Source organism: Schistocerca piceifrons, chromosome 10, assembly GCF_021461385.2.
Source record: "Schistocerca piceifrons isolate TAMUIC-IGC-003096 chromosome 10, iqSchPice1.1, whole genome shotgun sequence".
Classification (NCBI taxonomy): Eukaryota; Metazoa; Arthropoda; class Insecta; order Orthoptera; family Acrididae; genus Schistocerca; species Schistocerca piceifrons.
The window spans coordinates 85,390,782-85,404,320 of NC_060147.1; the positions used below are offsets into that span (position 1 = coordinate 85,390,782).

At 38.0% G+C, this 13,539-nt stretch overlaps 1 protein-coding gene across 1 annotated transcript in view; it reads left to right on the forward strand.

Annotated features, from left to right (window-relative positions):
• The window catches only part of LOC124718790 (5'-3' exoribonuclease 1), a 181,578-nt gene that overhangs the window by 133,422 nt on the left and 34,617 nt on the right, over positions 1-13,539 (forward strand). Inside the window, exons 26-28 of the mRNA XM_047244397.1 lie at positions 6,795-6,884; positions 6,973-7,041; positions 11,525-11,647. Of these exons, the coding sequence (XP_047100353.1) occupies positions 6,795-6,884; positions 6,973-7,041; positions 11,525-11,647 (282 nt within the window). The remainder of the gene's footprint in view (positions 1-6,794; positions 6,885-6,972; positions 7,042-11,524; positions 11,648-13,539) is intronic.

Sequence of the window (13,539 nt, forward strand, 5' to 3'; positions counted from 1 at the left end):
GATTTTAAAGTAGTGCAACTCAGTTGATTCCAGAGATGACAGTTGTTAATATATGATTAAGGACTATGACTTTGTGGATTATTTCAATAAAAATGTGACTCAGTATATTTAGGTTAGATAAAATTTGTGGCTCATTAAATAATGAACCTATGTGACAAATGAAAACAATTGTTCAAAGAGGAAAAATAAGTTGGAAAAATATACAGTAAAATTAGGTGATATGTTCTTAGGAGTTGACTGAACAAGACAATCTTGCACTTACAGTGCATTAAAATTGGTTGCGAATTTTGACATTTGGCTCACCGAAGGTGATATGATGCCCTTGCCGAGGTAACACCAATGGCAAGCCACCAGCAGTTCATTTGGTAAAGCATCCCCGTTAACACGGCATAAATAAACAGTACCATGTGGTGTCATGCATTAGATGCATGATGCTCATCAGCTGTCATTGTAAAGTGGTATTTTTTGCTGTTGAAGTTTTCTGTGATTGTCAGGTTTTGTGAATGAGTGTTTTATTTAGGTGTTTCATTAACATTTAACAGTGCACCATGTCTCAGCACGAGATTCGAGATAAAAATGGTCATCCAGGAACATGCTTACCAGCTGAGAAATAATATTTTCTTGGAAAATATTCCTCCGAATTTGACAAAAGTAATGAACAAGTCACCATACAACTCTGTTGTGATGGATAAAGCTCCAACAGTGCACTGGAGTTTAGTGATATTTTGATCTAAGTGCAAAAAACTGTTCCATGGAATAAGTTGAACCTAGCACATGTAAGATGGAGTTAACGGAACTTTTAGTGCTGTACAAGTTAAGAACTCCATGCTACCAGTTGACAATGTAGCTAATGCTGAAGAGCATAGTTAAATCGAGCTTCCTCCATATCTCATTCGTTTAAATCTGATTGAGAGTATATGGTCCCACATAAAGTAATGTGGCAAATAACAAGAAGAAGATTATGCTCAGAGAGACTGAAATGCTGACAAAAGAAGCCATTGCAGATGACACCATAGGACTCTTTTCAAGTTGTCAGCCATATCGAGACAGTAGTTCAGGAGATGTGGATTCGTGAATGACTGACAAGTTTTGAGTAATATGTAACTTCTCTTGTTTCCATGTTAAAATCTGCTTCTTGTACCAAAACATGGTAGATTTATGAATACTCATCTCACTAACCTACTAATGCAGCAACTGAGGACAAGAGAAGTCCATATTTTATGAAGAAGCTCATTCCCCAGTATAACAGTAAACATGCAATTTCTTCACTTATATTCTCGTAGAACCCAAAGCATTTATTGTTTCACAAGCTATCGGCGGCTCTTAAAAATAACGTTACTTCATTGGAGGGGGGGGGGGGGAGGTATAGTTGCTTGAACATCTTGGTAGACATGGAAGTTTTGTGTATTAATCAAATGGCAAAATACTCCCCTCTTTGCGTGTTATCATTTGCCATAATCTTGTTTTGATATCTCAAGGCTTTTATAAGGTGTGAGGGATTTAGGAGTATTTTATTGTGGCATTTTTGCTGGCATGCCCTTTCATGACTGAGCCCTTTACGGATGCTTCATTTTCTTGATATTGGAGGCAGACAGTGATATCCTTCCATGTTTAAAAATAATTCAATATGTTATCTACATTTCATGTGCAGCAACATACGACATAACACACACAAAATGCAAATTCATAGCGACCCCTATTTTTCGTAGCAAACTTTAAGAATTTTGTACAGTAGTTTACCTAATTTGAAATATTAAAATAACCATGACCATTAACAAAATGAAGGATGGTTAATCATAAGCTATAACATGTGCAAAAATTGTAATTTTTTATCAGATAGTGTGCACTTAACACATGCTGGCAACTACACTTCCTTCCACTCTCTCTTAACCAAACTGTCAAAAGTTGCAACTTATTTTAAATGCATTTTAAAAGGTCCAGAATTACAAACAGGTGCAATGTATCAAGCGAGATTAAAAATTTAAATGACACAACTGTAATTATTCAAAGTAAAATTTTAACAGGTCAAGTGAAACTACAGTAATGGAAATAAAGAAAATAAATGGAGTATGTACCTAGTTAGGGTAATTTATAACGTGGTCTGAATGGGATTACTAGCAAGCAAGGGAACTGTGTCCGATCATTCAGTTCCAAGCTTGGGCAAGTGGACATAAGTTTATTGATTTCCACTGTTTCAAGGTAGTTAATCTTCCTACCTTTATGAATATAGATGTGACGTGAGACTTCATGTTGCATCTTGTAATTGTGGCCTTCTTTAAGCAGGTGGTGTGCAAAACTAGTCTCCTTTTCTATGTCAACTTCTTTGGTGTTCCCTCAAGCAGGAAGACAGTGTTCTTTCTGACTGGCATATACAGAATTTGCCACAGTTGCAAGTGATTTTATCTCGTTTTAATCCTAAATCAAACATTAACAATTGTCATCTCGCAAAAACAACTGAGATACTGTGCAGTTGTAGTATTTTAAAATTTTTGATCTCCCAAAATTTCACAGCCGCAAATATTTATCTTTGTAGCTGATGACTGTGTACAGCCAAAAACTAGTTTGTAAAATAATAAATATTGTTGAGTATTACACCAGTGCCATGTATTTTTTCATTCTCAATCTATAAAATATTCTACCAAGACCTAATAGAACAGTCAATTAATGCAGTCAGTACTGTGCTTTAAATAAGTGCAAATTGCAGCCAGAAGTGAACATATATTGAAACACAAAGAGTGAAGCTATCCCCACTGTAATAAAATGTTAAAGGCAGAATAACTCATCTAAATTGCTGTGTTTCATCCAACATTTGTATATGATGCATACCCCTATAAAACGACCTGAGCATGTACCATTTGTATCTTCTAATCAAGTACATGTTGTACCAGGTGGTTACAGTTAAAGTGCTGCTACCCATAGAGACCCAGTGTGGGCTGTAACTGTCATATGGCAGTGAAACTTAGTAGATATTCTAATGTGTTAATGCGGAACTGATTTATACTGGCAAAAGGTTAGTTCCATTTTTGGCCACCATTTGCAAATCTGGCACTGTACATCATATTACATTGCCAATGTCTCCAGTGTTCATATTGAACAAATTATGTAAGTTGCGGTTAATAATAAAGTGAACATTATGTCTTTCTCACTTGTTTTACCTGTTCTGCCCACATGCCATTTCTAATCCATTACTTATGCTACCATTTCTATACCTCTTTCTTGCATTTATAGTGCCAGATGTGCTCCTGGTGACCAAAATTGGAACTTTCTTTCTCCCCTCTCCCCCCTCCCCAGAGTAAATCAGTTTTGCATTAACGCGTTAGAATATCTACCAAGTTTCACTGCCATACTATTATTACAGCCTACACTGGACGTCTATGAGAAGCTGCAATTTAATTAGAACCACCTGGTACATAATAATAGCATTATTTACTGAAAAATCAAAATTTATTTATAATGGAAAGATATCAGCAACCATAGGGAATAATCGCACAGTGTGGCTACATATTATTCCGTAACTGATCTTAGGCTGTATTTCCAGTTTCCAGTTCGTCTCAGCAGTGTCCATGTGTACAATGGAGTTCTCTGCAGCACAACATTGTGCTTTCTCCACACCATGTTGCAATTTACCTGCCATTATGGCTGTGATAACTGCTCCTCGTATGCAGTGTAAAGTTGTGAGGCATTATATCGATGAGCCTTAGCATTAGGAGAACCCCCCCCTCCCCCCTCCCCAAAGACCACAACACCAATCTGTACCACTGAGACATGATGAGAATGTTGTCCTCTTAACTTAAGTGCTAATCCTGTTGGCACTGTACAGTTGTAAGTATAGTGATCTTATCACTCTGTGCTGTGATTTTGTGATGGCCTGTTGTTGGCAAGTGGTATCAAAATCAGTAGTTGTTAGATGATATAAAAGTCTGGCTATGGACAAAAGCAAATAATTTTTTTCTGATTGTTTTTGTCATGGTTCCAACTGACAGTATGTTGAGAATATGTAATACATTGACCATGTTCAGTAATTGTTCAGTAATAGTGATTGGGTGCTGTGATAGCTCGGAGCAGATGGGTGTTAAATAGTTGACTGTACATAATACTGATAGGCATGGATCTTTGTGCCACTGAAGCCCAGCAGCAATTACATACATTTGACTGTACTCTGTCCTGGCTCGGTGTAGACTGAATCTAGCATTGCCTGCAGAACCTATTTAAAGATGCTTGTAATAATGTGTATACAAATTCTTTGAATACAAACTTGTTACAATTTAAATAGCAACACAAAAGACAGGAGGAGAAGAGTTTATATATACACATTAGGCAGTGATGTTATTTTTACTTCAATCTCTTCAAAATAGCACAGGTAGCAGGAGTTTCGGACATGCTCCTTTATCCCCGGGATTTAGCAAAACCTGGCAAGAGTTTTCTGCTGATTCATATTTTCAAACTGAAATATTTCATTACTTAATGTGGTAATCTAGTAAAATTATACATTAAAATATTTTTGGAAACAGAAAAATCAGGGCTACAGTACTGTGATATTTGAGTTTTGAAGGGATTACATTTTGAGGTTCAAACATCATAGAATTCTTACATTAATAGTAATGTTGAATAGTGACATTGACATAATTTTCAAAAAAGATCTAATGTTTTTTAGAATAGAGAAAATGAGAAGGTGTTCAAATAAGGTGAGTTGGTAATAAAACAGTTATTAGCACAGTGGAATACTTGAGTGCTTGTGGCTTTTATGAATCATAAATTTCAAATATTTTATTGAATAAAATTCTACTACACATTCTGTGTTTACTGTTGTTATCAGTGGCCTGCAAATTATGTACTGAATAGCAAATTTTGAAAATTTTGGCTTAAAAAAGAATTTGTATATTTCATATATACACTGTTTAGGAATTGTGCATGAAAAGGAGAACAGAAAGAGAAAATAATATTCATGTTAGGAGTGGTATTACAGGAAGTGGAGGTATTGTGTGTTGCTAAATTTCAAGGTGCTTGCAAATTGCCCTATGTGATGACAGAACAGTGCTCTTCAGTTTGTACCTGTGTAGTATTGGCATCACTTGTAATTTTCAACTCAATTGCTACACACTTTTGTAACTGGCACTTATTATAATGAAAAGTTTTGTGCAAAGCACTTGTTAATGAACACTGCTGCCACTCACTCCCCACACCCATGCAGCCCTAGAAAGTGTTTCTGGATGTTACTCCCACTTTCTCAGGTGTGTGTTTTGATGGTGGAGTAATGTGATCGAGAAAGACAGTGTCCTTTGACTACAATGGCGGTAACTCACAGTTGGATTCTGTAAACTCATAAAAAACCTAGGTTTAACAATTTGTGGGAATATGAAGTGGAACAATCCTGTAGGCTTAATCATAAGTAAAGCAGGTGTCAGACTTCAGTTCATTTGCGCAGTGCATGAAAAATGTAGTCTACGTACGAGACTAGCAAAAATGCAGTCTACATTGGAGACTGTTTACAAATTACTTGCCCATCCTAGAATACTTCTCAGTTGTGTGGACATTGTACCAAACGGATTTAACATGCAGCATAGAATATACCACATCAGTCCAAAGAAGTTTCAAGGCTGGCTAATAATAAAGAGAGAAATGTTAAGATGGTGGTTTTAATCCTTCAGGTAATCTACATAGCCTCCCGCCACTTGTGTGTAACACACAGAACATTCATACAACCATATGACACTGTCATAAAAGTTCTTCTTTGGGGTGCTGTTCAATTTGCTCATCACATTTTCTCAAGTGTCATATATGTCATCAAACCATCGCCCTGTCATGAGTTTCTGCACGTTGCCATTTTGTGGTAGGTTTGTATTGGTAACTAAAAGTCTCGTCACTCGTGCCAGTTTTTTCCAGAAAAGATTTGTTCACATTTTGCATTTCAACTAAGGAGCTGCAGGTGTCCATGTGTCATTGTTTTTGTTTGGGAGTCCAGGTGTGTGGTACAAACTTTCCACACACTTTTCTATTCTTAAAAACATTTGAGAATTTGTTGGATACTTGATTTAGAAATGTTCAGTTCAGTGCTCCATTGTAAATTTTGACATGATAAAGTTGGCAGATTATGTTCACATGTCCGCTACTTAATATTGCCTGCACACCACTGACTGGTGAAATACATGTATGTTGTTTCCAGTTGTTAGTTCAAGCTGCCCCTGTAAATTACTACACTGACATCGCTTGTATGCCAAGAATAAAATAAGCTTGTAACTTTTTGGGTGAACTGTATATACGAACAAGGGCAGCACAAATGGTGACAGGTTTATTTGATCCACAGAAAGCGTCACAGTAATTGTCAAAAACATGGCCTGGCAGTTGCTTCAGGATGGATGACAATTGTTCCATAAAGGCTTACTTACAAGGTTCCAAGAAGCAGTATTAAGTGAGGAATGTAGGGATATACTATAGCCCCCTATATATTATTCCTGTAATGGTCACGAAAATGAGATTAAACTAATTACAGCACATACAGAGGCATTTAAACAGTCCCTCTTCTCACACTCCATATTTGAATGGAACACGAGGAAACCCTAATACTGTGAGAAGTACCCTCTGCCATACACTTCAATGGTTTGCAGAATATGGATGTAGATATAAATATTGAGACCCATTTCCCAACTGTGTTGTCCTTTGATCGAATGCAAATTGCAACTAGCAACAGGAAAATCTTGTAATAAAATTTGGTACATTATCCTTTTTGTGTTCTTTCAAGCTTCATACATAATTATTTTCTGCATTTCTCTCACTTGGTTTCCTTTACTCTGTAGAGTGCTGCAAGTAAAAACCCACCACAAGCAGCCGTTCTCCAGGAGAATACAGCAGGTGCCGAGTTCCGTGCTCTATGGAGCAACTTGCAGGTGAGTTTATGTAGTGTTAGGTGACAGATATAAAACTTTGCCCGTGACCAGAGAATGTTCTTAGAAATGTTGTTATTCCTGTTTTCAGAAGCTGCCAGCCAACAACAGTGTGGTGCCTAAGAAACCTGACGGGAAACTGGTGCCTAAATCTGCAGAGGTACGTACATTAAACACTAGATCCTCCTGGGAACGGTTTTATGTTGGTTGCAACGTATGTTACCTAAATGTCTTTTGGGATTCTTTGCTCATACTTTTATGTTGGCGTATGCACACAAAACAATATTGAACTGTTAAAATTGGTTAGATTTCCCAACATGTTTTATAATCCCACCTGCCATAAGTAATGGAACACTGAGGTTCATCTGTAAAGGAGGCTGCATATAGGACTCTAGTGCGACCTATCCTAAAGTACTGCCCGAGTTTTTGGGGTCCACACCAGGTGGGATTAAAGAAGACATCGAAGAATTTCAGAGACAGGCTGCTAGATTTGTTACCAGTAGGTATGAACAAAATGCAAGTGTTACAGAAGTGCTTTGGAAACTCAAACAGGAATGCCTTGAGAGAAGATGACATTCTTTGCGAGGAACACTAATGAGAAAATTTAGAGAACCGCTCATTTGAAGATGACTGCAGAATGATCCTATTGCCGCCAACATACATTTCGTGTAAGGACCACAAAGGTAAAATACAAGAAATTAGGACTCATACAGAGGCATATAAGCAATTTTTTTTCCCTCAATCTATCTGCAAGTGGAACAGGAAATGAAACAACTAGTAGTGGTAATGTGATCCACTGATCCGCCACACAACATACGGTGCCTTGCAGAGTATGTATGTAGATGTAATGTAAAAAACATATGAATCCTACACTGGGGTGAGTGATATTGTCAACAGTGGACAAAAGCTGAAACATTTCTTATCTGGTTTATTTGTTGTTCTGGAGTTGAATATCTAATCAAATAAGTTGTCATTGGCTTAACTGCAGCTTTGTCCATAAAAGTATTTTCTTTCATGTACACTCATTTTCTAACAATTTTGTACATGTGTAATTGTTTTTTATGTTTTTTATAAAAAATTGCACATGCTCTAACAAAACTACCTACTTGCTAACACCACAATACATTCCAGAAGTAACCACAATGGTAAGGGTGCTTGCAAGTTATTACAATCAGTACTTCATATTGACAAGATAAGAGCCGATAGTTTTTGCGTGCCATTGAAAAGAAATGTATGGTGATGATCTGTGAACCTCTCTTAATATGAGCATGATTCAAAAAGTAATGGGACAAGTCCTTTGCTAGAAAAGATTTGTTCAGGAAACTAAAGATACACACACAATTGTAAGGCACTGGTATTAATTACTTTTCCATGTAGCCACTACATTTGTCTAAGCTGAAATCAAAAGATGTCAGGAACTGTACATACATTACATACAGTGGAAATGGTCACATTGCTGATAAGGAAGGAAATTAAGAATGAGATTTTCACTCTGCAGTGGATTGTGCGCTGATATGAAAGATCCTGGTAGATTAAAACTGTGTGCTGGACCGAGACTCGAACTCGGGACCTTTGCCTTTCGCGGGCAAGTGCTCTACCAATTGAGCTACCCAAGCACGACTCACGCCCTGTCCTCACAGCTTTACTTCTGCCAGTATCTCGTCTCCTACCTTCCAAACTTTACAGAAGCTCTCCTGCGAACCTTGAAGAACTAGCACTCCTGAAAGAAAGGACATTGCAGAGACATGGCTTAGCCACAGCCTGGGGGATGTTTCCAGAATGAGATTTTCACTCTGCAGTGGAGTGTGTGCTGATATGAGATACTGGCAGAAGTAAAGCTGTGAGGATGGGGTGTGAGTCGTGCTTGGGTAGCTCAGTTGGTAGAGCACTTGCCCGCGAAAGGCAAAGGTCCCGAGTTCGAGTCTCGGTCCGGCACACAGTTTTAATCTGCCAGGAAGTTTCAAGGATTTAAGGATTGTAATCTTAATGATAGTGGTGTCGCTAGAAGTGTAGCTCTCGCACATCTCTGGAAGTATTAGGTAAAGAGCTGGCCATGGCCTTACTGAACGAATCATTATAGCGTTCACGTGACTAAGAGAGAGTAGTTATAAAATTCAAAGTAGTAATTAATAGGGGCACAACTGAAACACCTATATTGATTTATTGACATACGCTCACAATGTAATGCCTTTTACAGAAAAATCTCACACCTGAGATTGGGAGCACATAATGCTAATGTCTGACTATTTCTCGGAGCTCAGTACCTCACTTGCCATGAGGGAATTTGGACCTAGTTTTTCAGGAAGGGAAAAGGAGATGCATGAAAGCAAGGACATGTTGTTGAAGTTGACTGCACGTGTGTAGTGATAAATGTTAAAGGCAGTGAACAGTGTACTTTTATTATTTACTGATGGAAGTAAAGCTGTGAGGATGGGTCATGAGTAATGCTTGCGTAGTCCAGTCAGTAGCATTTGCTCGCAAAAGGCAAGGGTCCCAAGTTAGTCTCGGTCTGCCACACAACTGTAATCTGCACGTGCTCTGCTGCAGAGTGAAAATTTCATTCTGGAAGATAACCTGATCCAACTGTGTATAAACATGAGAGCAATGTTGTTACGTATAACAGATGAGGAGTGTATTTATTAAGGCACTGGCCTCAGGTTCATGAGGATAGAAGCTCATGCTGTGTCCAGCTATCCTGATTTAAGTTTTCCTAAATCATTTCAGGCAAATATCAGGATGATGCCTTCAGCATGGCCACAGCTGACTACATTTTCTGTCATCATTAAGCACTTATGCACAGTGTGTGCTATAGTTAATACAGAAAATTGACATTGGTGAATGTACAAGATAATAGAAGCAAAACCATTTTAGTAGACTTAGCTCAGTATACGAGTTGTTTGCAAGGTAATTGCAAATTTGTGGTTGCAAGTCACCACTGAGTTCAGTATTAAGTATTGTCCTAATCAGTAGAAATGTATTGAAATGTAAACTTTTCAGTTGAGCTTCCATCTAATTCGGCTGAAATTTGACATGAACCCGTATGCTGTTTATTAGTCAATACATGAGCAACATTTCTCGTTCAAAAAGTAGTTAGGGGTTCTGGGTGATCATCTTATTGTGCTTCACATTCTTCTGAGAAAACTTGAACATGGCTGTCTCCAGTTTTTGTGGCAGGACCTTCTATGATTGCTCAAGAATGTTACTCTTGCACAACAGTAGAGAATGTGGTAGTTCTGTGTTGCGGCACCAGCACATTTTATTGCCGATGTAAGACATCTAACTTGCCAGTATGATCAGAGACAGATAGGTCAAGCAGGGTGCGCACCTTGGCCTTCAAGATCAGGCTGTTACAATTGTAGATCAGAGACGTTTTCCGGAACGATTCATGCTCACATTGTCAAGTCCAAATCAATTGCTACATCCAAACCATAAAAAGAAAGAATGTGTTAAAAAGAAGTACAGCGGAGTTCTGTTGAGGTTCTGACAGCCAATGAAATTAAAAATTGAACGACCGTAGTTGTGGGCCAATTACATGTATACACTCTGGGGGAGGGGGAGGGACTACACACCATGAAGGAATTTATCCATGAATGGGATGGGATGGAAATCAGTAGATGTAATGTGTATATATAGACAAACAAATGATTACAGTTTCAGAAAAAATGGATGATTTATTCAAGAGAAACAGCTTCACAACAAATAGGTAAGCCAATAATGCATTGGTCATCCTGTGTCCCTTACACAAGCAGTTAAGTTACTGTGTGTGACATTAATTGATAGAATTGTTGGATGTCATCTTGAGGGATATGGTCCCAAATTCTGTCCAATTGACATGTTAGTTCAAGAAAATTCTGTGCAGGTTCAAGAGCGACACTTGTAATGCTTAAAGCATTCTGAATTGGGAAGAGATCCAACGACCTTGCTGCCCAATGTAGGGTTTGACAAGCAGTAGAAACTCGTCATTTGCAGGCAGGCATTTTCTTGGTGAAATGTAAGCCTAGGATGGCTCCCCATGAAGGGCAACAGAACAGGGCATAGAATATCATCGATGTACAGTTGTGCTGTGGATAACAGCCAAAGGTGTCCTGCTCTGGAAAAAATGGCACTCCAGACCTTCCCTCTCAGTTGTCGAGCCGTATGGCAAGCGACAGTCAGGTTGGTATCTCACAGCTGTTGGTGGCATCTCCAGACACGTCTTTGCCCTGGAATGTCATTGACTGAAGTAGAACTCTGTTTGGTGATGAGTCCCACTTCAAACTGAGCCTCGATGGCCAGTAGAGATGTAATGCACGGTGACTTGATTAAAAAGTTCACATTTGTACAAACTAGGCCAATGTTTCGTCCTGAAGTCAGGGAAACGTGTAATCACATTCCCAATTATGGTATCAACAACTCATATCAATGTTTACTGGAAAGTTTTTGTTTCTATTGTCAGTCTTTACTAATAATTATGGTATACCTTATGTTCCCACATGTTTGAATATGTGAATTATGCTTTTCCTTGTATTTAGTAGATACATTGTGTATCATCGTAAAGTGTTCCTCAGGTAAATAAGTTACTAATATACTACCAGAATAGTTGTTGAAGTATAATTTGAAGGTGGAAGGTGACTGTGGTTTTATGCTGTGTGTATGTTCTGAAGGTGGAAGACCAGGGGACAGAGCTGTTGAAGAAAGTGCTCAGAATCGTGCCAGATAGCCCTGACGGTGCGGCAGCCAAAGAGAAACGCAAGACGGGTGCTGCATCTGTGACTGCTGAGACACAGGTGACGAACAGTGATACTCTAGAATAAATGCCAGCCTCACTAGGATAAGAATTGTCACATTACATTTGGGTAAAAACGGTAATATACAGACACTAGGACAGATAGAGATTAAAAAGGTGATAGAGGTAGAGAGGTGTGTGCAAAATTTGTTGCAAAGATTGTTCTGCATTACCCATAGTCCATGTTTTGCTTTCATACAAGGCTATGCTACAGACATACACTCTCAGAAATGTCTTCCTCAGGTTAAGGTCAATGTCTGATAACAGTAGACCTCATATAGAAAGGAATGCCCCTTCTTGTACACTGGTCTGCTTCTTATATCTTTCACTGCTTCATTTGTCATGCATTATTTGGCTTCCACGGTGGTGGAATTTCTTCATTTTATTTACTACCTGATCCCCAATTTTGATGTTAAATTTATCAATAATCTGATTTCTGCTATAGTCCTCAGTACTTCTGTATTGCCTTCATTTACTCTTGATACATATTCTTTGCTCACTAGATTGTTCATTGTATTTAACAGATCCTTGTAATTCTTCCTCATTTTCATTGAAAATAGCAGTGTTATCACTGAATCTCAATATTGATGTTGTTTCCCTCAATTTTAATCCCACTCCTGAACATTTCTTTTATTTTGCTTGATCATTGTACAGGCTGGACAGTAGAGGCAAAAGACTACATTCTTGTCTTACACCCTTTTTAATGCAAGCACTTGTCTCTCGGTTTTCATTCTTATTATTCCTTCTTGGTTATTCTATATATTGTTTATTAATGGAATGTAGCAATATTATGAGAAGGAAAATTTCTACTCGTGATATAGTGGAGATGCTGAGTCACAGGTAGGCGCAACAAAAAGACACTCACAATTATAGCTTTTGGCCATTAAAGTCTTCATCTATTGTCGACAAAGGCTTTAATGGCCGAAAGCTATAATTGTGAGAGTCTTTTTGTTGTGCCTATCTGCAACTTAGCATTTCCGTTAATGTGGTGAGTAGCAGCTTTCCTCCTCATAATATTGTTACATTCCATCCGGGATTTTCCATTGTTTGATTATTGTTTATAAATGGTCATTCCCTATAGCATATGTCTATTTTCTGAAAATTTCAAACATCTGCCACCATTTTATGTTGCTAAATGCTTTTCCTAAGTTGAAAAATGTAGTGAAAGTGTCTTGATTTTTCTTAGATCTTGCCTCCATTACCATGTTCATTGTCAGAACTGCCTCTCTAGTGTCTTTATGTTTGCTAAAACCAAATGGATCATCATCTACAAGCTTCTCAGTTGTCTTTATACTGTTCTTGTCAGTAACATGGTCACCTTAGATGGCAAGCTAATTGTGCCACATGTCTTACATTCCCTATCTTCACGATAATATGTATGATGTTTTTCCAAATCCCAATGGAATTTCTCTAGTCTCATAAATTCTACACTCAACACAGACAGTATACCAATTAGGTTCCTTTCAAGTATACTGATGCAGTAGTTCCGTACTTAGCAACCATATACAACCGCTCTCTTTGCAAAAGATCTGTACCCAAAGACTGGAAAGTTGCACAGGTCACAAATATTCAAGAGAGGTAGTAGGACTAATCTACTAAATTACAGGCCCATATCATTAACGTCGATTTGTAGCAGGATTTTGGAATGTATATCGTGTTCGAAAAATTAGTAATTACCTCAAGGAGAACGGTCTATTGACACATAGTCAACATGGATTTAGAAAACATCGTTCTTGTAAAACACAACTAGCTCTTTACTCACATGAAGTGTTGAGTGTTACAGACGAGGGATTTCAAACTGATTCTGTGATTCTACATTTCCTGAAGGCTTTTGACACTGTAACACCCAAGTGACTTGTAGTGAAGTTTTGTGCTTATGGAATATTGTCTCAA